General features: G+C 44.5%; 1 protein-coding gene across 1 annotated transcript; it reads right to left on the reverse strand.

Moving 5' to 3' along the window:
* Positions 1–775: 775 nt before the first annotated feature.
* On the reverse strand, positions 776–22741 carry LOC139421173 (caveolae-associated protein 1-like). Its single transcript, XM_071171789.1, has 2 exons — positions 21802–22741; positions 776–4922 (listed from the first exon to the last, which is right to left on the reverse strand). The coding sequence occupies exons 1-2, from the start codon at positions 22309–22311 to the stop codon at positions 4071–4073; spliced, it is 1362 nt and encodes a 453-aa protein (XP_071027890.1). The 5' UTR covers positions 22312–22741; the 3' UTR covers positions 776–4070.
* Between the last annotated feature and the right edge of the window lie 1807 nt (positions 22742–24548).

Genomic DNA, 24548 nt, shown 5'->3' on the forward strand with positions numbered 1-24548 from the left:
GAATTACAGGGTTCTATGCTCCTAAACATTCACATTTTTCTTGTGCGGCATTGCCCATCAATTTGAGAGTGGTCATCTCTCAGGTAGCTAACCTTATAGGCCTAGGTCATTATAGTACATTGTGAGACTAATAGCATCATTTGAGTGTCCCTTTTCAGCAGGGAAATAACAAGAGTAGAAACATTACTGAGGTTATCATAATCGTAGAAGGTCAGGTCACATGCTGTGAAAACCAAATTCATATGATCGGTTTCCTGAGATTAGGACTAAACCTACACTAAAACGCATGCCCAATGGAGTTAATCTCACTGTAGCTACAACTCTGGATCCTCTACCACTCCCAAATTTTCCCTTGTTTGTTGTAATCTACGGAGGCAAGGAAACACGGTTGACAGTGTTAACTTTCATTACAAACTCACTCACACATCGAAGCAGCATGACTCAAATATCTATATCCCTAATGACCAATAGCTCAAGCACTCTTCTCTTTAATTTACGGTGTTTCGCATCATTAGTCCGTGTTTATTATGGAGTAACATCGGCCTATGGAGCAATGTCATTATTTACAATGTGTCGGTTTTAATGGTTTTCAAGGAAAAGTGAACATGTTGGTTTCTTCTTTATGATGCAAATTCATTCAAAGAAAATGAATGGCCTCTGTTTACCCCATGTGACTAATCTGAGTGTAGTAATGGTCTATAATAGAGCTGTACTGGCTGCACTTCACATAGCATTGGGTTGAACTTTGACCCATTCAATCATCACAGTGGTAAAGTCTGGTGTAAATCATATATCTTTATTGATATATAAGTGGTTAGACAAAAAAATAGTCATTTAATTCAACAGAAAAAGCAAGCTTCATTTTTTGATATGTCATAACAATAGGGAGATACCATCATCTCAGTTCAGTTGAAAATGTCAGTGCTACGTTCTCTATACTTGTAATCAGGATATGTACAGTATCCTGCAGGGTTGAGGTCAGTTGTCTTTCAATTCCAGACAATTCAGGAAGTACACTGAAATTCAAATGATCTTAAATGCTTTTCAATTAGGAACATTTGGAATTGTAATTTGGTTTACTTTCTGAATTTACTGGAATTTAAATGGAATTGGCCCCAACCCTGGTAACCTGCAGTAGTTTGTCTGATTATTTTACAAAAAACTGCATATTGACTGACAATGCTGCGAGACTACACTACATGGCAAATAAATAAATAAACAGTTGAAAGATGAGCGGTCACTGCTTGTATCTCCATAAACACAAAATATGAACTGCACAAAGACCTACAGATTTTTTGAGGAATAACTTAGGTTGCTTTTTGACTGCATCATCTCTCCTTCTCTCTGCACTGACCTCTCCCTCCACATGATCACCCTGCCCCCCCCCCCCCCTCACTCTGTCTCTGTCTCTCTCTATCACACACACACACACACACACACACACACACACACACACACACACACACACACACACACACACACACACACACACGTACGTCCTCTCTCTGTGTTCCGTCTCACTCTCCTCAGAGGAAGCACTCTCCTTAATCAGATTCCTGCCTCATTGATTATCCTAATGGTGTTCCACAGAGACCTCCCCTCTCTACCCCGGCCCCTTCATCAAGGTCGGTCAGACACAGAGAGCTATGGAGACACGTAGAAAAGCCTTCTGGAGCTTTTCTACGTGTGCTTTCAGTCCTTCTGTACATTGTCTCACTACTTTGTTTTCCAGAGGCATGTCTTGTAGGTAGAGAAAGAACACGAGACAACAGCTTTTAGCTTGTATTGCATTTACTGGTCTTACTTCACGTCAAACTTAAATCATCTATTCTAATCACCATAGTCTCCCTATATCAGACCCTTGCCAGACCACACAGGCACAAACAAGCTGACAAGTAATTCAAATAGACAGAGACTGAGGTCCAGGAACAGACATGTATTTTATTTGTTCACCTTTGTAACATTGCCATGTCATTCACAATCCCTTGTAATTTGCTGCCGGCACAAACAAAATTGGATAGCACTTACATTTCTGTATGTCACTATAGACTTTCATTTAACTGTCAACTGGCACATTGACCTGTGCTGGAGGGGTTCCTACAAGATTCTCTCCTTTGTCTCCCCACAATTACAGCACCCAATGCAGTCCAGGTGAAGTGCTGGATATATCCTGTCGTTAGCTGTGGCCATGGTGATAGATTCAATAAGCAAGGCTCTGTCAATCTCAGACAGACTCCTCTTCCAGGAGAGAAGCCTCTGGAGTAACAGTAACGTGGCAGGTTAACACAGTTATGTCTGTGCTTATTATAGCATATATATGTACAGTACATGCATGAGTCTTGTAGCACTGTGAGCATACATGCATACATTTGTACAATGTGTGTCAGTACAATTAAAAATGTTTTTTTATTTGTATTTTTGTGAACATTATCATGTAAGCACAGTGAGAGAAAAAAACAGGGAAACAAGTTAACTTCTACAGAACGACGGCACTAGGAACCTTTGATTAAAAGACGGCTCAAAATGTAATTCTCCTGTCATCAGTGACCAGCCCTAGTAACAACCAGGTAGTTTGGTGGTTACACTGGTAACTTAAAACTGAGAGTAAGATAACGATTTTCCAGATATCACAATATAGTACAACTTAGAAACTTGATGAAACATTCTTTAAAAAAAGGAAGGCAAAACTATGCAACTAAATTCAGATCTCTTTCAAGTCGTCACTAATCCTTCATCCTTCTCGTTCTCTGTTTCAAAACAAAAAAAATAGGATCTGTTGCGATCCTGTTTTTTACGTGAAAAACTTTTGAAATAATTAAAGAGAAGGATTACTTTACACACCTGGCACCCATCCACCCCATAACATCATTTAAAGGTACACTAGTTTTTCCCTGATTGGCTCAAGATTTGTGGCTGAAACGTTACACACGCACAAAAATAGTTCCATTTATGCCAATCAGTGAGTCTTTTCCTCATCTTTTTAATATTGTATTTGCCGTGATCCTCCATCTCGGTCCTCCAAAATGAAAACAATCAACCATTAGGGCCACACTGTTGATCAGAAATGAAAACTTCATAGTGCTCCTCTAAGAAAAATGAAAACTAGCTTAATCTTTATCCTTATCTATCTCGTCCTTTCAAAACCTTGACATGTTGACAGAGCTTGTATGCCCACTCATACAGTAGAAATCTGGCTGCTCAAAATGGCTGTGAACATTTGTTTAACTGATCTGTAAACTCTTCAGCCAAGGAAAAGAGGGTCCCCTGTGTCACTCCCCATGCACGTTGAAACCATCTTTAGATGTTTCCAGTTTGTGCTCTTACTCTTCATTTGTCAAAACTTAATTTCTCTGACCTGCACATCACATGACCACCGACCATCAAATCAAAAAATCTCAAGACACCCCAACACTGGGCACACACTGGTCGAATCAACTTTGTTTCCACATCATTTCAAGGAAATGACGTTGAACCAACGTGAAATAGATGTTGAATTGACGCCTGTGCCCAGGGGAGATATTTCCATATACACTGTTATGTACTGTATATCCTACGTTAGCAATTATTAGACATCAAATCACAATAGCAACTACTATTTATTCCATTAGCATTGTGGTTATTCTATTTCAAAAACAAAAAAAATAAACACAATTATATCAACAAGCAATATCCCAGACTAGACCAACCAGAGTCATTCACAAAGACAAGAAAATATGTAAGTAAGAAACAAAACTGCGAGCCTTGGTTAAAGTTTTTTGTTGTTCTTGTCTAGAACAGCAAATACTACATTGAATGTAATTCCTGGTGAGTATTACTTTTTTTTCTCAAACAAGATGTATTTAGGCACGTATGACTGACTGTAAGTCACTTTGGATAAAAGCGCCTGCTAAATGGCATATTATGTTATTATAATTTTTATTATAAGATGAATAGATTGTGAACACTGTCCCGACAGTCCTTATCATGCATGCTGTGTCACTGTCATCCAAATGTAGTATGTTTCTCTTCTTTACTCTCCTCATCCCTCTATCATATCATTCTTCCAATCCTGCAGGGCCCTGTAGACAGAGTTATTTGCTGGTTGTCTTCATGCTTGTCTTCACCACAGGGAGCTTACTCTCCAGCCTGATCAGATGCTCTGCCACCTGGTCCTCAGCCACCTCCAGGAAAGCTGCCATCTCTGGGGTGTCTACTCTCACCAGCTCCTCCTCCTCTTCATCCAACTCCAGGACAGCAGCCATCTCTGGGGTGTCTACTACTCTTACCAGCTCCTCCACCTCCACATCTCCCTCTCCCGCCTGCAGGGCCTCATTCTCAGCCACCTCCACCATCTCTGTGCCCTCTGTGTGTACCACTTCCACGTCTCCATCACGGAACTTCTTCACGTGGAAGGTGAAGGGCGGCACGCGGTACACGGTCGTCTTGGAGCGGGCGTAGACGGTGTGGTCGGGGGTCAGAGACTTCTTCAACATCTCCTTGGAGCCCTTTAGCTTCTCCTTCCGCTCCATGTTGGGGGTCATCTTGTTGCCCAGCTTGCCCATCTTCTTCTCCAGGCTATGCTTGGTCTTCTCTAGCTTGTCGTGGGTCTTCTGCCTGGTCTTCTCCAGGTTATCCCTGGTCTTCTGCTTGGTCTTTTCCAGGTTGTCCTTGGTCTTCTGCGCTCTCTTCTCCCTCTGCTCTTTGGAGAAGGCCTTCTTGATGTTGTCCACGCGCGCCTTGCTGGAGCGTTTTATCTTCTCCGCCCGGGACTCTTCGATGATCTCCTCGATCTCGACCTCCTCGTCTGAGTTGAGGCCAGTGAGCGCCGCCTCGCCCCCCTCCTCAGGGATCTGCTCCAGCCCCCCTTCCACAGAGCAGCCCTCAGCTACATTCTCTGCCACCTTGGGCGACTTTAGAGAGGCTTTAGCAGCCTTATTCTCATCCTGTGAAGACACAAAGGAGAGAGTGGATGAGGTTAGACAACAGGAAGAGTCAACATACAAGATAAGTATGAACGTTTATGTTTAAGGCTCCAGTTAGGGTAAAAAAACCCGCAGCAGATCCTGTTTCGCAGCCAGCTGATAGACTAGGACAGTATTACATATTTATTTTCTCTGTTTTACCGTTTTATATTATATTTGTTTTCAAGCATCAGTTTGCAAAGACAATATTAAATCTACCTCATTATATATCAGTGCTCTGAGGGAGATAAGCTGTTCCCATCCTAATGTGTTCATTCATAGGGAACAAAGTGTTCACAGAATGGGATTTGTCCAATATATATATATATACACACACACATTTTCAAATTGACTGCATGATTATAGAGATTATGTTGAAGTGTCACGTTAAAGCCTGAGGCAGAGAAAATTAATTCATATCAATTCATATGAATGTGGGCTCTGAGATGGAAATGAAATTGGACATTTATGTGTGTGATAAATGATTCATCTTCATGGCTTGCCTCAGATATGTAACTTTATATTTATCAGTCGCATAAAAAAAAACATATGAAACATGACTGCTACTGGTGGCCAGCCCCATCTAGTGGTCATACAATACAAACTGACCAAGACTCCAAAGTCAGCACAGACAATGAAATACTGTACCCATATGTACCCTAGAATGAATGACTAGAATACTTTAAATAAAGTCTTGCCTGAAACCTCTGTTTGTATGTGAACCTGCAGACTGTGACTGATGTAACATTTAAGAGTGAGAGACTTTAGTCAGATTGAAAGTCAAATGTCTAGTTATGTGTTTCCCTGCCGGTTGTGTGATAACCACACCAAAGGGTTAGGTTATGTAATATGCTTACTGAGATGAGCTGTAAAGAGGTAGGACTACCAGTGACATTTGAAAGGTTGTAGGTATCCATCCTTACACTCACTAAGACTGAAAAGCCTATTAGAGAGAAAGAGAGAGAGAGAGAGAGTATGTATGCATGAGATACACCAGGAGAACATTTACCACAGTTATTGCATGATTCAGCGACGTAGGAGTGTGCAGTGAGGTAGTTTACCAATAGCAGGAAATGCTTTTGTGTCTAGTTGGTTCAGTATGCTAGTTTCAATATTTGGCACCATACAAACCTGTATGACATGCTCTTTCACAAGCTGTTGGTGATTACACTTATTTTGTGTACTGAACATTTACCAATTAGTTTGGCTGAGAAGACCCTGACACTAGTTTCTAGTATAACCAAAATAACTGCAAATGTTCTCAGTATTTCCAATGAACTGGATCATACAGTCTTGCACTCCATCTAGGGGACAAGAAAGTTCTAGCAGCCTGTAAAGGGACGCCACATCAGATAAGGCATTGTCTGTTCCTAAAACCAGTACTTCACACTGACATTCACAAATACTCACACACAACCCATCTGTCCAAAACATCCCTTGACACCTATGCTTCTCTGACAGCTGCCACTCACTCAGCGTCTCAGTGATTTTTTTCTCTCACAACGTTAGAGAAATGTTGTATTACTGAATATCCACTGAGGGAGACCAGGAATATGCAGAGGATGTTATCCCTCCTAATGCCCTATGCTAATCCTAGCATACCCCTCTGACCCTGCATCCCATAGAGATAGCAATGTCTTTGTTGTCACTGCCCCGCCCTGTCCCTTCATAGCACTGCTCACGTCACACATCACACTTAACACTTTCCACTGACTCTATGCACACTCATAAGACTATATGTACACTCACACACTACACTACACTACACACACACCCTTTTACACTCAACATATGCTGCTGCTACTCTGTTCTTTAATTTACTCTTATTATTATCTATCCTGATCCTGATCTATCCTCCCTCTATATAGCTCCATTCTTGTGTATTTTATTTTATTCCTCGTATTACTGTGCCTCGTGTTACCATGTGACTTATAAGATTGTGTTTACATTTGACTATCACTCATTCTGTAAAGTTCTATAGTATCACTTCTCTTCAAGTGTCTCTTGCTTCTCTATCGCTCTCTCTCTCTCTCTCTCTCTAAACTCTTTAACCCTGTCTCTCTCGACACTCTCTCTGTACACACTGTCCAGATATAATGTTGGGAAACTGGCCCAGTCCTGATTGTCTGAACTGAGTCACCTTCCTCTCTCCCCTGCCATGTGTGTGTGATCTCACATTGAGAGCATTGTGGGGAATGGGGATAGGTCGGCTTGTAATCAAGGAGTGATAGGGTTGGTGAGCTCATCTCAACTTTGTTTTTTTACTTCTAAGTTTTTTTTTACCCCAATTTCGTGGTATCCAATTGGTAATTACAGTCTTGTCTCATTGCTGCAACTACCGTACGGAGAGGCGAAGGTCGAGAGCCGTGCGTCCTCCGAAACACATCCCAGCCAAGCCGCACTGCTTCTTGACACAATGCCCACTTTACCCGGAAGCTGCACCAATGTGTCGGAGGAAACACAGTACACCTGGCAACCATGGCAACCGTGTCAGTGTGCACTGCGCCCGGCCAGCCACAGGAGTCACTAGGGCGCGATAGGACAAGGACATCCCTGCCGGCCAAACCCTCCTCTAACCTGGACGACGCTGGGCCAATTGTGCACCGCCCCATGGGTCTCCCGGTCGCGGCCAGCTGCGACAGAGCCAGGATTCGAACCCAAAATCTCTAGTGGCACAGCTAGCACTAAGATGCCACTTGTGAGGCCCCATGTTTGCTTTGTGTGTTCTCCATTTCTCTTCCTCTGCCTAAAAATAAAACGCTAATCTCCACTGTCATTCCCCTTTCCCTGTCTACTTTGCAATGTGTCGCGTAATCACACTGCTTATTGATTCCCGAGGCGATGGCTGGGGGAGATAATCCGTCCGTTAGCTGGGTTTGGCCTGTTGACAGAGTTGGGCATAATTTGAGGCACTGCGATGGAACAGATCTGTATCGCTTTAGTCAACTAATTCGTTCAGGAACTGCCAATGTAAAAACAATGCCATGGCAACCCGTCACAGTAATAAGGTTAAAGGTGGAGATTTGCATCACTGTGACACATGAAAGCAGGTTTGTAATGTTTCTTTAACATCTCATGAAAGGCGTACCCATTGTCCTCTCCTACCTCTCCACCCTGCTGTTACCTCATATTAAATCGGTCTTTATCATTTGTTCCTTCCTGTGTAGGTGTACTCCCAGAGCATCTAGCCCTCCTCCACCTCAATTAGTACCACTTTCCTTTCTCCCCTTGTTATCGTCAAGGCAACAATCCCTTGACACTTTCTATTTGTTTCAACATAGTTCAAACAAGCAGCTCGGGATCACAGCTCATGCAAAGCCAAGGCTTTTTGTGATAGCTTTCATTACTCTTGTACCGGGGGAGATGTAAGTGTTTTTTTGCAATGATGAAATACATTTAAAAAGTAGTTGACTGGAGCAGCGTGCACTGTTAAACAGGATAATGTGATGTTCAAGCCTGCAACATATGTTCTGAGACAAATTGTGATTTTGAATTCCGTACTTTGGCTTATTCTGACATACTGAACATCATACCTCATCACTGCCAGGCAGATAGTATGTTCATAGGTTTCATATACTGTATTTTTGCATCAGCATTAACCAATACCACACCCTTCCCCTTATTAATCCTTGTGCTGGTCTGAGGTTCACAATGGTACTAGTGGAACCTATCATAAAATGACCATCGCTTCCTTATCTGGTGCTGTGTCCTACTCTGCTTGCAGTGTGTGTGTTTATTTCGGGCTCGCCTTTCCCTCTCTCCGGATTCCATCCACCATTCCCTGGCTACTAGCCACTGTAACATTCTGCCCCCTCCCCTCCTAGCCTCTCCTCCCAGTCCTCAACAGGGCAACAGATAAACACAGGAGCATGTCACCACGGCAACCACCATTGTGGAATATCGCCCCAGGTGGGGTGTGAAGATTAGCCTGATAAACGACTATGGAGGATGATGACATCCCAGCGACACCATCGGAGGAACTACTGTACTAAAACGCTACGGTACGGTGTTCTATGGGACAGATTAGATTCAGAACATAACTGTCATCATCATACTAATATCAACAGTCTTGCTATAGCTAAACAGTACATTACCCCTAAGCAGTATGTTGGCCTGGCCTAACACTGATTCCATTGGGGTGATGTAATAAGATGATGGGTGCCTCGCCCACCTTGGTACAATGCCACATAGAAACTGAGAGAACAAATTGAGAGCGCAGTTCTCTCTGATGCCAGCCAGCCACTATGTCTAGACTAGGACCCATTAAAAAAACTCTTTCCTCCAACCAGCCCTTGGTTCTTCCAGAGTCAGACCCTGTTGACTTTCAGAACCTTCACTCAGAGCCTCACTGCAGAATAACAATCAGGAGCTGTGAAGTCTGGAACAGGAAGAGGCTGCAGGCAATGGAAAAACTGCTCAGCCGGGCATTCTGGGGAAGTCATCCAAACGTAGGACGCTACATCATTGAGGGCATCGCCATCTCCTGTGTCGAGGTGGTGCCCCGACGCAGCCTGATTAAAATCATGTAGGAAAGGAAATGCACGTCTTCGCAGCCATCAGTAGCTCTCCCTGTGTGTGATTAATGAGAGAGAGAGGGAACCTTGTGTTACCCTCCTCTCTCCTCCCACTCTAGCCGTGGAAAAGTCTGGTCTACATGTGAGTGTGTACGCTACTTTGCTTGAAGGAGTGCCTGTGGAGAATGTGGTTTGTTGAGTGTGTGTGAGTCTTCACAGAAAGAAAGAGGGAGCTCTGTTTGTTAATGTCTCTTTCTTTGCTCGGCTCGAAAGGGAGAGTGGCCTGGGGGGGGGGGGCTGAATTACAGCTCATGGAAAAGCTGGCAGATGGAGGAGATTTAGCACTGGTTACACTGTGTGTGTGTGTGTGTGTGTGCGCGCGCGTGTGTGTGCGTGCGTCACACGCATGTTTGTGTGTATGTGGAACAAGAGTGTCTGTAAATCTCTATGTGCAATACCGTGTGTGTTTGTGTACAGTGTGTGTTGGCTATGACAGTGTATCCTATGCAGGCTGCTGAGTCCAGGCAAGTCTATTGCTCATGAGTCGTCTCTCTGAGGGAAACACTCCCTAGGAGGTATTCTGAAAACACACAAACCAGCCTGAGGCCCAGAGAACACAGTAAACAAGTCATGCATTCTACTGACTGAGAATGAAATAACAGAGAGAGAGTGTGTGTGTGAGAGAGAGAGTGAATAGGAGAGAGTGTGTGTGTACTTATTAGAGAGAGAGAGAGAGAAGAAGAAGGGAAGTTGAATGTACAGTGGTAAACAGGCCTCTTAACATTTAAAGTCTTGCAGTCCCCATCGATGCTACATGAAGCCTATCCTGTTTTGGCTTTAAAAGGCTTTCTAGTTTGGTTATTTTTCTCTGAGTTTGAGTGTTCTGCCTCTGACTCATAGGCACTGCGGATCATTATTAAGCACACACTAGTTGCCATGGACGACAACAGAGCAAACAGTTGTCCAAACCACAGCTAAAAACTACAGCAGCTATAAGGGCACTCTTTCGTCTCCTAGCCAGCCCAGGGCCCCTTTTCTGCAACACAAAGCCACACTCTCAGACTCTCTCTCCTTAGATATCAGTCACAGTCCTATGACATCAGCATTTTATAACGTCAATTAAATAAACCTAATATTAATGTCTGTCTGTCTTTCATGACCTATCAAAAATGTCATGTGGATTTGATAATTGTTGTAGATAAGGAATGTCACAGACTAAATTGTTTTGTAAATTACCGTCCATGCCCTTTTGGATGGAACTGAAGGTATTCACAACAAAAGTTTGGGGAATGTAGATGAGGACATGTTTGGATGACATTAGGATTGATGCCAACCCTTTACTCTGGTACTCTCCCACATGCATCAGATATTTCACAAGAACAAGAGATGAAGCCTAGTGAGGTAAGAAGTGCTACTTGGGTTTTACTAGGCAATGGACATCTACCTACAGATGTAGGATCTTAATATGAGCCACTTCACTACAGCAGGAAAATAATCCTTCAGCAACAGTAAATGTGAATTATTATATGGATTATAATGAATTTACATTTTATTTGTAGGGGTTGATACATTTTCCGATAAGGGATATCAAGTCTGACATTTTAAAATGGAAATTACAATCCTTTTTAAGCCCTGAATATACTACAAGTTTGAATTTCATGCTGTGCAGGAAAATTCTCAGTAAAAAAAGCGCAATCAAATTAAGATCTTACATCTGTAATAAATTACCTCTACTACCATCTTAATCAGATGCCCGTGACCTCCCTCCCCCATTCCTCCTGGGGCAGAGATGAGAGGCATGCCTCGTGAGTCACCCTGGCAGCTGTCTGATCCTGTCTAGCCCCAGTCTGCAGTATGCAGCTGTGCCTTCAGCTTTCACAATGACCCATCTGGGCCCCTTCTACGGCAGGAGCAGAGGGTGGAGAGCCCCTGGCAGATATAAACATGGTGCTAGCAGCTGATGTACTACAGGCTACTGTACATTTCCGTTGCTTAAGCCTCCTATAGGTATAGTATTTTGGGGCTCAACACATTTAACACACGACTATAATGAGAATCGTTATTTACAAGAAGCTGTTACAGAAGGGAGTGGGGTAGTCTATGCATCCCAGCTCACTATTTTAGTTCAATTAGACGCAGCCAAGGCACAGAGATCAGGTTCTCGTTCCGTCTACCTCGAGCATCCTGGGGAATCCTCATGACCACCATCATGATGCAGTTGAGGAGTACAAAGGGAATTCTGTGCAATGACCCATGACACGTTTTGCTCCTCTCTGATCTCACCATCCCACTATGGCAAACAATGTAACATAGCCCAACTGTGATGGCTTCACATGAAATGAAGCAGTGGAAATACACTCTACACCTTTGCCACCAGGACCTCTCCCTTTCCAAACTGAATTCCAGACAGCCAGGTTGAAAAAGTTCCCTGTATTCTATTTGGGCACAATTGTGGTGTAATGGTACATCTTGTTTGACACCGGAAGGGAGTTCCTTGGGGTTTCTTTCAGAGCTATGTGTGACCTCACCACACAGGAGTCTGGCGGGGATATATCCCTTTCCAAGGCTCAGCCAATCCCCTCAACCTCTCTCCATGACTACAGCGACTGGAATCCCTACAACTACAACCACTGTCAACATGGCATCACCAGTCATCATGGAACTTTGCCTTTCCACACGTTTCTCTGTAGGACTGACACGTCTGACTCTCTAACGTAGTGATTCTGTAATGTCTGTACTGAGATCTGCTCCCAACGCCTAACATTAACGCCAGGTTGACAGTTTAGATATAAAGTCTGTATCAGATCGCATCGGGCTGTAGTAATGATTAATGGAGCCATCGTTCCATCAGACACACATCAAGCCATTAATCCTGCGTCATGTCAGTCTGCCTTTTGTTCTGACTGTCTCCACTGCGTAACTGATTCTGCTTTTTCTAAAGGGCACATCCTTGGGGAAGGGAGGGGGATGTTTTAATGGGAAAAGTTTGACATTTGAGGAAGAGCTTTTGTTCTCAGCCTTTGTCTGCTCGTCGGGTGTGCGGCAGCCTCTGTTTTGGTTTACACTATCAGACTATCCCTGGAGTTTATTGGGACCAACACAATCCAACGTGTTCTCCTTCCCCTCATCCACCTCTGGTGGAAGGTTACGCCACCCGAGACGACTGATGAATGTCCTATTATGAGATATGCCAGAGTTGTCAGAATCTCTACTGCTGAAGTTCATATCTCATAGTTGACATCAACATACCTGGGTGGGAGGCATTAGTTCTATTACCTGCACTTAAATGTCTTCCCTCTCAGAGAGAGAGGTGTTAAGTAGTTCTAGGCAGTGGTGTGTCTTAATAAGGGTGAAGTATAGGAAGAGTAATAACAACTAAAGCCAGTGTCAAAACCTCCATCCACCCACGAAAGCTCCTTAATAAGAAACCATTTTAAAAGCTTGATCAGTCTAATGCCCTCTGTGTGCAGTCTGCTAGTTTAATAATCAGAGTTATGAGTGGCCATAACCCACCCAGTGCCCTGCCTAGATCTCAGTGACAGGATATAACTCACAGGCCAGTGCCAGGAACACACAGTCCGAGCAGCACTTGTCACCAGCTAACACAGCTGCACCTGGAACTGCAGGACACACGCTCTGAATACACATATGTTATGCACTGTGTTTTGATGTTGACATCTGAATAGCCGCACACAATCACAAAGACACAGGTGTGCACACACAGAGATACAGAAACACGGCGGCACATCCACACACACACACACACATACACCGACACCATCGTTCTGGGCTGCTGCCGGTGGCTAAATCAAGTCTCACTCTATGAAACAGGACCCTCCGCCATTCCATTCCACATCGTTGCAAGAGTATTTATAATCAAAGCACTAGAGCAGATTTTCTTTTACACTGGTTTCTGAAAAATTTGGCTGAGTTATTACGATCTTGGCAGTGGCCTTTGAAGTAACGGCTAGAGCGTAGGCTACAACTTACAGTAAGTAACATGTTTTCAGTGGTTGCCTCAGCTCCCACAATTCTGTTGACTGGAATTGGAACCAAATATCTGTTGACCAACCCAGGAACGTTGAGTGGCAGATGGACAGGTGCCCTGACCTTTAGCTTGCCTGGCAAATCATGTCTTCTGTTGTGGGAGCGAGGCCTGTAAGCCAAGAGGGCAGTGGGTGTTTGAGCCCAGTGTAGACGTCTGGGTCATACGAGTAGTTCATGTTTGAATATCTTAATAAGTACAGGTCACAGTGACTTCATCTGGTCCCCTTAATTTGGTCCTCAAGTGCAAGAGTAAAGGCTTTGACCCATACACTCGCTCAAAAGTACACACACATGCACTCATTGACAGGATGAGAGCTGAATTAGCTAATGGGTAGCAGGAAACAACAGTCTTGTGGGTCTGCGAGTCAGACGACAACAAGTGATGCTGTTTCCCAACAGGACCCCACCTCTCGCCCCCAACAGCATCAAAATGAGCCCAGCGTGAACCATGCACATTGTTAACCATTCTGCATGTGCTCCAGCTGTAAAGTCTACTGCTAATATATAAATAGGCATGGACAAAGAGACACACACTACAGTGGTTTCAGGGTAATATACTGTGTTCAGTTTGGCAGTGTCTGAGGGCCACTGGCCTTCAGCCTCATGAATAGCTGGGGTCCTCTTTCTGCTGCACATATCCCACTGGCAGTGATATAAAACCCTGTACGCAAGAGTAACACTGTCTATCAGCCAATCCCTTATCAAGCCTTCACACAGCCATATTGCCCAGATACTAGCTATGAGACAGATCTGTCAACCTTCATGAACCCATTGATCTTTGTAAAGAAATTATTAGAAGGAGCATAGCTTTTACCAAATAGTATTTGTTGGGGGTGGCTGGGTGTGATAGGGTGGAGCAGGGGTCCAACAGGTGGCCCATCTGTTTGGGCTTCATTCTGTCAATTTGTAGTCTACAAATGATTATAATTATGTTCCGTCCCCCAGATCATCCACTCAGAATCTAGTTGGGGACTCTCTGCCAATAGATACAGTCCATGTAGTTAGCTGGCTCCAGGCTGTTCCATTCTGATCCTGGGCCATGATAAAGATGGTGATGATGGGAGGGAGAGCCAACAGAGAGAGCCTGTGGTTTGGAGTGGACTCAGGATGATCAAGGAAAACCCACACCGGAGGAAAGAAGAGGAACATTTTCTTTGACGCAAACATACAAGAATGTAGGATCTCCTTGTCAAAACGAGGGCTCCCCCTTTTTCCTGGCACATTATGGCTGTGGTCTTCCTTCTGTTTCTGTCCATACAACATTTACGATCCCCTGAATACTCAGGCAGACATCTTAGAACAAAAATAACAATAAAGTGAGTGGAATTAAGGTGAAAGGGCATGAAGGGATACACTTCAAATAAACTGTACATGAACGGCTTACCAAAACTGATATAATACTCCTGAATTTGCACTCAACATAGAACATAACGCCAGTGTGTCATTCAGAAATGTGAACAGTGCGGGAGAGGGGCAGTCAACTAACGTTTCACACACGCAAACGCACAATGACCCTAGTAATGGATCTCTCGGCCAGTGTTCTACAGAAGAGCTGACACGCAACAGTGAAATGTAGAGCCTGCCAGACATCTCTCCACGAGCTGCAGGAACCGGAGGGTGGGGTGGGTGGGGGGGGGGGGGGTGGTAGGAGTATGGATGACAGGAAAGGTTGACCCGGAGGGGAGTGAGAGACAGTGAGGGAAGGTGGGAGATTCCAAGGGGATGAATCAGTGCCAACTTGGTCTGCTGTCTACCTCTCCATTCCTCTCTCTCTCCACCCTACTGTACGTTATCATCACACCCCTCCCCGGTTCCCCCACAGTGATCACAGTGAGTCTTTGGAGGACAGGTTAGTCCCCGACTAGACCATAGAGGGGTCACAAGCTTGAGGTAATTGGTTCTGAAGTGCTGCCATGTTTGCTTGGGGTTGGAGACAGAGACTGGGGGAGACAAGCTGTAACTGAGTTGGACGTCTCCTGTGATACAGGACTGTCACTGTCCCCTGACTCCGTCCCCTGACTCCGTGCCAGAGCAGTACAGGGATGCTGAAGAGGCTCATCCATCATAGACACACATATCCTCACAAAGTATGGTGATCTTGAGTCTTCAATAACAGATGAATGAGTGGACTGACAGTCCATGCTACACCCTCAATGCAATGATCAGATGGGCGGAAGGCCTTGGTCCACAGACACCTCTGAAGCATCCCTGGAGGAGGGGAGGAGTAGAGAGAGAGGGAGGTGGGGTGATAGAAGATGAGTCAAGGGACATTTGAAGTTGAGAGAGGGCCATGAGATGTAGCTTTGTCCTAGGCTGCCACAACACTGTCAGCTGCTGCTGGGACCCTCAGAGAGAGAGAGAGAGAGAGAGAGAAAGAAAGAAAGAAAGGAGAGATTGTGTGTGTGTGGATTGTGTGTTCTTCTGTCGATCCAGGTTTAATTATAAAGCATACCTGTCAGTATGTTTCCCTGATGCTAGTAATATGAAAGGATGTGACTATTCTCAGAGTGTACTCACACGAGAGAAGAACAGCTGTGGTTGACGCCAGCAAACTCACACAGGCAAATCACGGAACATGCAAGAACAGAACATGGAACACTTGACTTGACACTTGACACTATCAGCAGTTAAAAACGTAAGGTTATTTGCGTAACCCCAGTTCTCTGATGATGGACATGAGATGTGTTACATGTGGGGTTTGCTAGGACCGCCTACTCTCTCGAAAGTACCTATAAAATGTGTCTGTTGGGGACAGACAGGTAGAGTGGAAAATGTGGTGAGAGACCATAAAAGGAGCCAGTCTCCCGCTGTCTGGTTATTCTCAAGCATAATTATCTTCCTCACACTCTTGCGAGCAGGGGAATGATATAGTCACTACTCCACGACAAAAACTGCAAAAACAGAGAGTGTGCATAAGTATCTGGCAGGCCTGTTTTTTCTTCTCTCTCACTGGCTATGCCACTCTCTCCAAGTGAGGATGGATAATTGCTGATATGCTAAGCCAGCAGCATACCACCCTACATCCCACTACTGGCTTGCTTCTGAAGCTAAGCAGGGTTGGTCCTGGATGGGAGATGCTGCTGGAAGTGGTGTTGGAGGTCCAGTAGGAGGCCCCCTTTCCCTGGGTTGAATTATTTTATCCCAGGGCAGTGATTGATTGCCCTGTGTAGGGTGCCGTCTTTTGAATGGGACGTTAAACAGGTGTCCTGACTCTCTGTGGTCACTAAAGATCCCATTGTAGGGGTGTTAATTAACCCTGGTGTCCTGGCTAAATTCCCATCTGGCCTTCATACCATTATGTCCACCTAATCATCCCCAGCTTCCAATTGACTCATTCATCCCCTGTAACTATTCCCCATGTCATTGCTGTAAATGAGAATGTGTTTTCAGTCAATCTACCAGGTTAAATAAAAATATTAAAAATAAGCCCTGCATGACGATAGCTGCCAGGACTAGTCATAAGCAGGATTTTAACTGCCGACAGGGAAATCACTGGTCATCAATGGGCTCGAAGATGAAGAGGGAAAGGATTGGTATCGCCCGGGCATCCAGGGGGTCCACTTTTCCTTTGTCTGTTAAGCTGGATATTCTCAGCCAAAGTGTCATTTCTCCCACCACCACTAGGCTCATGGTACGACCACATCCTTGGATGACACTACAGGAGGCATGGATGCTATGGTCTGTAATCATACAGATCTCCTCCCAAGCATCTGGGTCTAGGGCCTCCAAGTTCAGTTTCTTCCTCACCTCCACCAGTAACTCAGCCGGATATTACTCAACAATAAAGAGGTCCCGTTGAGAGCTCTAAATGCTTGGGCCAAGACCATGTTAGTTTTCTGAAAAACAGAGGCAGTGAGGCGCTGGTGTCGTTAGTAACACAGCACATGGGGATGAGTTGGTGAGCCAGTGATGGCTGCACCATGGGAGAGTTGCCAAAACTATATTGTGTATGTCCAGGCTTGGGGTACCCTTAGCAAGAATTCTGCTAGTGATGGGTTTTTCCCACAAGCCCTTAGCTTCCCTGAGGCAAGCTGGTACCGCAGGGAGCAATTCCTTTAATGGGGCTGTATGGGACTGGAGTCTCTTTCTGTCGTATAGGTCCCTTGACGGGCCCTGAGCCCGCTTGCAGATACTGTATGAAGGAGCCCAAACTCTATTGGAGGAAGGGCAGCTCCACTGCTCTCGGGCCGTCAGGTCAGCTGACCTGAGAGGGCGGGAGAACGTGATCGTAATCTCGATGATCTCCGTGAGATTAATCCCATCGTCATCCTCATCATCCCCTAACTCACCCTCCCCCAGCACTACGTCGTCAGACAGTGAGGGGAGGGAGTCAAGGCTATCCACCATGACCTCGCCCCAACTGGGCTTAGTTGCGGAGAGCTGAGCCTCAGCTATCGCTGTTGGCTCGAAGACAAAGAGGGGCTATTGAGATACAAGCACGTTTCAGACCTTTTCTCGTAAGCACTCCGCAGTGCTCACAGGACTCAGGGTCCTTGAATAGAGGATGGGAATCTTTCCTGCTTGACCTATGTCACTCAAACACACACACACACACACACACACCAACGAGCTGAGAGCATTTGCCACAGAGACAGTGGGAAGGAGTGAAACCTGACTCAGAGCCAGTGTTGATTCACCATGCTGTCACTCTCTGGCCGAGCTCCTCCAATATCCTTTAACCCGACACCATGCAGTTGCTGGCAATAAATAGAGCTGGGACTGAACCGTGTAGGACTACGGCAACATGAAGGCCACAGTTCACACAACTGACTACTGGTAGAGTCACAGTTCAGACAGTTACAGTGGTGTGGAGTGGAGTCACAGTTGACAGTTCAGACAGTAACAGCAGTGGCATTCACCATTCTGAAAGTACATTCAGTAACATAGGGGTCAAATTTCATTGGGTAATATGGGAGTCAAGGTTAACACAGTAACAGTTCAACAGTAAGTATTAGTTAGTTGTTTTGAATGGCAAAGCACAGGGGATGTAGAGGATGAGGAACTAAATGTGACAGGAATTTTCAGCTCCATCCATGGCTTTTTTGGAACTTGATGAAGCATGAATTTAAGGAAATGACAAGGCATCAGTAAACAGAGAAACCAAAAAGTGTTGTAATACTTTTCACTTCACATTGGGTTGCTCGCACGCACACAGACTGTAAAAGAAGTCAGAATGCCTCAGACAGAATCCAGGACTGGGCGATAGGAGCAGCGTGTCAAACAGCAGGGGGGCCCTCCTTTACTGAGGTAATTTATTAAGACCGGCCGTCTCCGATTGGGTTCCTGCTAAATGCCAATAATGTAACCTAGTGCCACAGTGGACATTCCAGGACAGGGATCTGAAAATAAGACCGCAAGCCAATGCGGTCTTTGGTAATCACTCTTCCCAAATATGTCAATGTTTTATAAGGCATTATACTGACCTCCTCTATAGGCATTTCTAAAGATTAAAATACAAAATATATAATTTAGGCATTAGACAAAATGTATTTTCCAAATAGGTCCTTCCTCTGCTTTCTTCTCCTCTGGTTGATATACTGTACTGCAATCATGCCAGCTAATAAGAGCAGAACTGAGTTCAAATACAATTTAAAATATCTCAATTACTTTCACATGCATTCAAAGCAAGTATTCAGATATATTTTCTTTGAAAAGACAAGTAGTTTAATATTTTAATGCATTTGGAAATATACTTTGAAAGTATTTGAAATACTGAAAAACACTTACTCAAAAACACTCCCATGCATTTAACACAGGTATTTGAAAATAGTATTTGAAATAAGTATTTGAAAACTATGTCAAATACAATTTGGCAGACTGTTTGGTTTTTACAAATAACCATTAAAATACTCAAATAAAAGTACTTGTTTTGGGCTGTTTATCAGAAAATCCTCAAATACACAGAAAAAGTATTTTAAATACCAAATACTCAAAGGCACATGTATTTGTAGCCAGGTCTGAATAGGAGACAAGACATCACTGAACTTGCCCCCTGCCAGGTTGCAAGCTACCAAAAGTCTCACCCTGCCATGAGGCTGCCAGCTGCAAGCCATTAGACAGACATTGCAGCACGCAAGGCTAAAAAAACACCAGCCCATGGAGTAGCAGGCTGCCACAGAGAGAGGGGCTGTTCAGACTCAACTCTCTGCCACTCATTCACACTCTCTCCCTTCCCTTTCCCTCACTCATCATAACGGAATCCCTCTGCTTGACTAGGACTTTATGTATGTACACTGGAGTGGTGTGACTGGGAGGTATACAGCCTGGCAATCTGTAATTAGGCTACTCTGTATTGAGACACAGGGGAAATGTACCCCCGCTGGTTGCTATGGAGAGGGCAATACAAAGAGACAGGGGAGGGGGGAACGTAGGAATACATACCAGGGCATACTCAAGTTTATATTGAGCATGAAACAATACATGTACTGTATTTTCACTCACTGTATACGCTCAGGTAAAGTGAAGCTAAATACCCCCAAGCGCATACTGTAAACAAATAAATTATAACTCTGGAAATCAATGGTAATGCAGAAAGTGAGTACAAAAATACAAATTAATTAAAAGAAACGCTTTGAAAGCAGCTTGGTTAGCCCTGCGAGGAGCATATAGTTGTAGGCTACAGCTACTTATAGTAGAGTAGAGCTGACTCTTTCCACAGTTCTATATTCACACAGAGTTATTGTGGGTTTTCCAGCCAGATAGGCCATGATGAATAGGCAGCATGGCACCGCTTCAAGACTAAAATGTCTTCATCTTACACTGTGTTGAGGCTTTCAACTATCTGTCACAATCAGTCGTCATAGGTCGGGCGTTGGTTTAATCACATGTGGACCACCGGTACTACTGTGTTTATGGTGTCATCTTATGATTTGGTCCCACAGGTCTGGCTTTATATAGCATTAGCCGCATTGGTCAACCATGAGACACTGTGGTCTGGGAAAGGCCAATGAACTCACTCCATGTGTCATTATTCATACAAACTACCGCACTGGGCAGACGTCAATTCAACATGTATTCCACGTTGGTTCAACGTCATTTCATTGAAATTATGTGGAAACAATGTTGGTTCAACCAGTATGTGTCCAGTGGGACTAAGATGAGTATCACTACTAACTAACACACTTGACATGAATAGCCAATCTGTGCAATATAATTTCCTGTTGGTAGACAGTGTTTGGAGTTTTTCAGAAAGGGCTGAATCCTAAGTTGGGATACATGCACGTAAATCTTTGACATTATGTTTTAGTAGAAAGTATAAGTTACACACACACACATCTCAAATTATAAATTACACCATCGCATCAGCATTCGGCTCTCAAGCAAGAGCTTCCTCTCCTGTATCAGTGTTTCTCTACTCCAGTCCTCGAGTACCTCCTAACACATTTGTATTGTTGCCCCGGACAAGCACACCTGAATCAACTTGTCAACTAATCATCAAGCCCTCTAATGAGTTGAATCAGGTGTTTTTGTCCGGACCTACAGCAAAAATGTGTACGGCTGGGTTTCCTTGAGGTTCGGAGCTAAGAAACACTGTTCTAAATACCTCACTGGTCTAAATACCTCACTGGTCTAAATACCTCACCGGTCATGGAAAGCCTGAGGCCGAATAGCTTTGGCCAAGTATACCAGCTAGAGCAGTACCAGTTTAGGGTTAACTCATCCTTGAGTGAAGAGTCACTCACTCTGGTGAGAGAATGTTAAAACAGTTGCTGTAACGTTATAATAAAGTTCAGAGTGTATTTCGCACCGGCTCATGATTTTCCCATGCATCATGGAGAATTCACCCAACCCTGTTGTGGAATCTTGTGGTCTTGTACAAGGTTTCTCCACCTCACATCTGAAGCAGCCTACTAAAACCCACTGCTACAATCTACCATACACAAGAGGCTGTGTATCCATCTTTTGATCCACTCAAACACTGATACACTGCTAACACTTTCTAATAACTTTCATGGATAAGCATTACTAAACTACATATATGCTACCTTCATTTTTCCACTCTGTTACCGCAGAGAATTTTCCTGCACAGCAGAAAATTTAAATTGTATTCTGTTCAAGATTTTTAAAAGTTTGTAATTTCCACTTAAAAAATGTCAGACTTGATTTATCCTAACTAAAAATGTATCAACCCCTACAAACATGTCCATTAATTATAATCCACATATTAATTAACATTTCCTGTTCCAGCAGCATTATTTTCCTACTGTAGCAAACTGGTCAAAAAAGATAGCACACCTGTATTCAGGCTGGCCTCAGAGCCTGTTGGTATGAATACACACCCCTCTGTTTCCCACTCTCACCTGGTAGATGAGAACCTTGAAGTGTCGTCTCTTGAGCAGCTCGTTCTCGTTGCTCTCCAGCTTCTTGATCTGGCCCGCCTGCTTCTCCAGGTTGGTGCGGACCGTCTTCACGTTGACGCTGACCTTGCGCACCTTGTCCAGCATCTTGTTGACGGTGTTGGCCGTGCCAGTGTGGCTCTTGGACAGCTTGGCCAGCTCTCCCTGGATGCAAGAAACAGACTTCTCCATGTCCTGCTGTCTGGTCTCCAGCCCGTTCTGGGTCTGCTGGATCTGGTCAACCACCCCAATGATCTTGTCTAGCAGAGTCAGCACCATGACCCCGTTTACCTGCGCCTCACTCTTGGTGCCCGAGCCCGTGGCCAGCACCAGGTCCACATCTTCTGAAAGGTCGTCTTCATCGCTGTCGGTGGCGGGCTGGACCGCTGCAGCCACCAGGGACACCTCCTCGTCGTCGTCAGACACCTCGGTCAAAGCCACTCGCCCCTTCTGCAAGCCTGCTGGATCCGCCATGGCTGTCAAGTCCAAACACACACCGCTCAGCTCTCACGCTCACTCAGGATAAAAATACACTACCGGGAGAACAAACTTTGAGGGGCCACCCTGACCAAAATTCTAATCCAAATACTTTTCCTTTCTATGAAGGGACACTTCCACTTCCTTGACGTTTTTCCTCTTCCCAATTTCAAGTCTACTTGTCTTCTTGCTGTATTTCTTTTCCTTCTTTTTCTCTTATTCTCAGTCGTCTCAGTCTTTCTCTATATCTGTCTTTGCGTCTGCCCTGGGATGCTGGCCAACCAACGGGAGTGGAGCCTCTCACTGCTGCGGCATGTGTGTCCTGACTCAAATGACAGGACTCCCTATGATACCACCCAGTCAAACTTTTCCTTTCCTACAGCCGGCCCCTAGTCCACCCCACCCGCCCCCCTGCTCCTGGGGCTCCACCCCATCCCTGCCCAGCCTGAGGGTATAAAAACCCCAAGCCCTTGTCTCCACCCCCAGTGGTTGGTCAGAGCCTGGCAGACCCCACCCCGAGGGGGTAGGCACTGCCAGAGGGGAGGCAGGGGAAGGAGCCAAACATGCACACAATGGCACAAACTGGCACAGATTAAGTGCAAGGTTTTAAGCTCCAGTCACTTACATAATTAATTAAATAAAATCTGTAATTTCAAATATCATACCACATGGTTGAGTCAGAATAGAGTTTTGGCTAAACATGTTCTATAACTGGGAATAGAGCCCAACAGTGGAGGTGTCATAATACCCATAAAACCTAGCGGTCAAACAGGGAAATGGTTCCAGTCATTTTCCCACCATACATTTTTTCCCATAGGGAATTTTAGAAACATTTAAAATAAGAGATGTGCTTTGGGTAGGCTTACCCAGCGTGATGTTTTGATAGCCATATAAATCTCTCGGACGAGGTGAATTTATCAATATATTATTTTTACTCTCAGATTTGAAAATGCTAATTAGTATCAAAGTAGACATCATGCAAGACTACAAATCAAATCAAATGTATTTGTCACATACACATGGTTAGCAGATGTTAATGCGAGTGTAGCGAAATGCTTGTGCTTCTAGTTCCGACAATGCAGTAATAAACAACGAGTAATCTAGCTAACAATTCCAAAACTACTACCTTATACACACAAGTGTAAAGGGATAAAGAATATGTACATAAAGATATATGAATGAGTGATGGTACAGAACGGCATAGGCAAGATGCAGTAGATGGTATCGAGTACAGTATATACATATGAGATGAGTAATGTAGGGTATGTAAACAAAGTGGCATAGTTTAAAGTGGCTAGTGATACATGTATTACATAAAGATGCAGTAGATGATATAGAGTACAGTATATACATATACATATGAGATGAGTAATGTAAGGTATGTAAACATTATATTAAGTAGCATTGTTTAAAGTGGCTAGTGATATATTTTACATCAATTGCCATCAATTCCCATTATTAAAGTGGCTGGAGTTGAGTCAGTGTGTTGGCAGCAGCCACTCAATGTTAGTGGTGGTTGTTTAACAGTCTGATGGCCTTGAGATAGAAGCTGTTTTTCAGTCTCTCGGTCCCTGCTTTGATGCACCTGTACTGACCTCGCCTTCTGGATGATAGCGGGGTGAACAGGCAGTGGCTCAGGTGGTTGTTGTCTTTGATGATCTTTATGGCCTTCCTGTAACATTGGGTGGTGTAGGTGTCCTGGAGGGCAGGTAGTTCGCCCCCGGTGATGCGTTGTGGAGACCTCACTACCCTCTGGAGAGCCTTACGGTTGTGGGCGGAGCAGTTGCCGTACCAGGCGGTGATACAGCCCGACAGGATGCTCTCGATTGTGCATCTGTAGAAGTTTGTGAGTGCATTTGGTGACAAGCCGAATTTCTTCAGCCTCCTGAGGTTGAAGAGGGGCTGCTGCGCCTTCTTCACAATGCTGTCTGTGTGGGTGGACCAATTCAGTTTGTCCGTGATGTGTATGCCGAGGAACTTAAAACTTTCCACCTTCTCCACTACTGTCCCATCGATGTGGATAGGGGGGTGCTCCCTCTGCTGTTTCCTGAAGTCCACAATCATCTCCTTAGTTTTGTTGACGTTGAGTGTGAGGTTATTTTCCTGACACCACACTCCGAGGGCCCTCACCTCCTCCCTGTAGGCCGTCTCGTCGTTGTTGGTAATCAAGCCTACCACTGTAGTGTTGTCCGCAAACTTGATGATTGAGTTGGAGGCGGTGAATGGCCACGCAG

This window comes from Oncorhynchus clarkii, chromosome 12 (genome assembly GCF_045791955.1).
Source record: "Oncorhynchus clarkii lewisi isolate Uvic-CL-2024 chromosome 12, UVic_Ocla_1.0, whole genome shotgun sequence".
NCBI classification, from domain to species: domain Eukaryota; kingdom Metazoa; phylum Chordata; class Actinopteri; order Salmoniformes; family Salmonidae; genus Oncorhynchus; species Oncorhynchus clarkii.

Bases quoted from the DNA above. Each gene is read 5' to 3' on its own strand.
- LOC139421173 (XM_071171789.1), bottom strand. From the start codon at position 22,311: ATGGCGGATCCAGCAGGCTTGCAGAAGGGGCGAGTGGCTTTGACCGAG. The intron at 4,923-21,801 runs GTGAGAGTGGGA...GTGTCTTCACAG, and splicing joins TCAAGGTTCTCATCTACCAG to GATGAGAATAAGGCTGCTAA.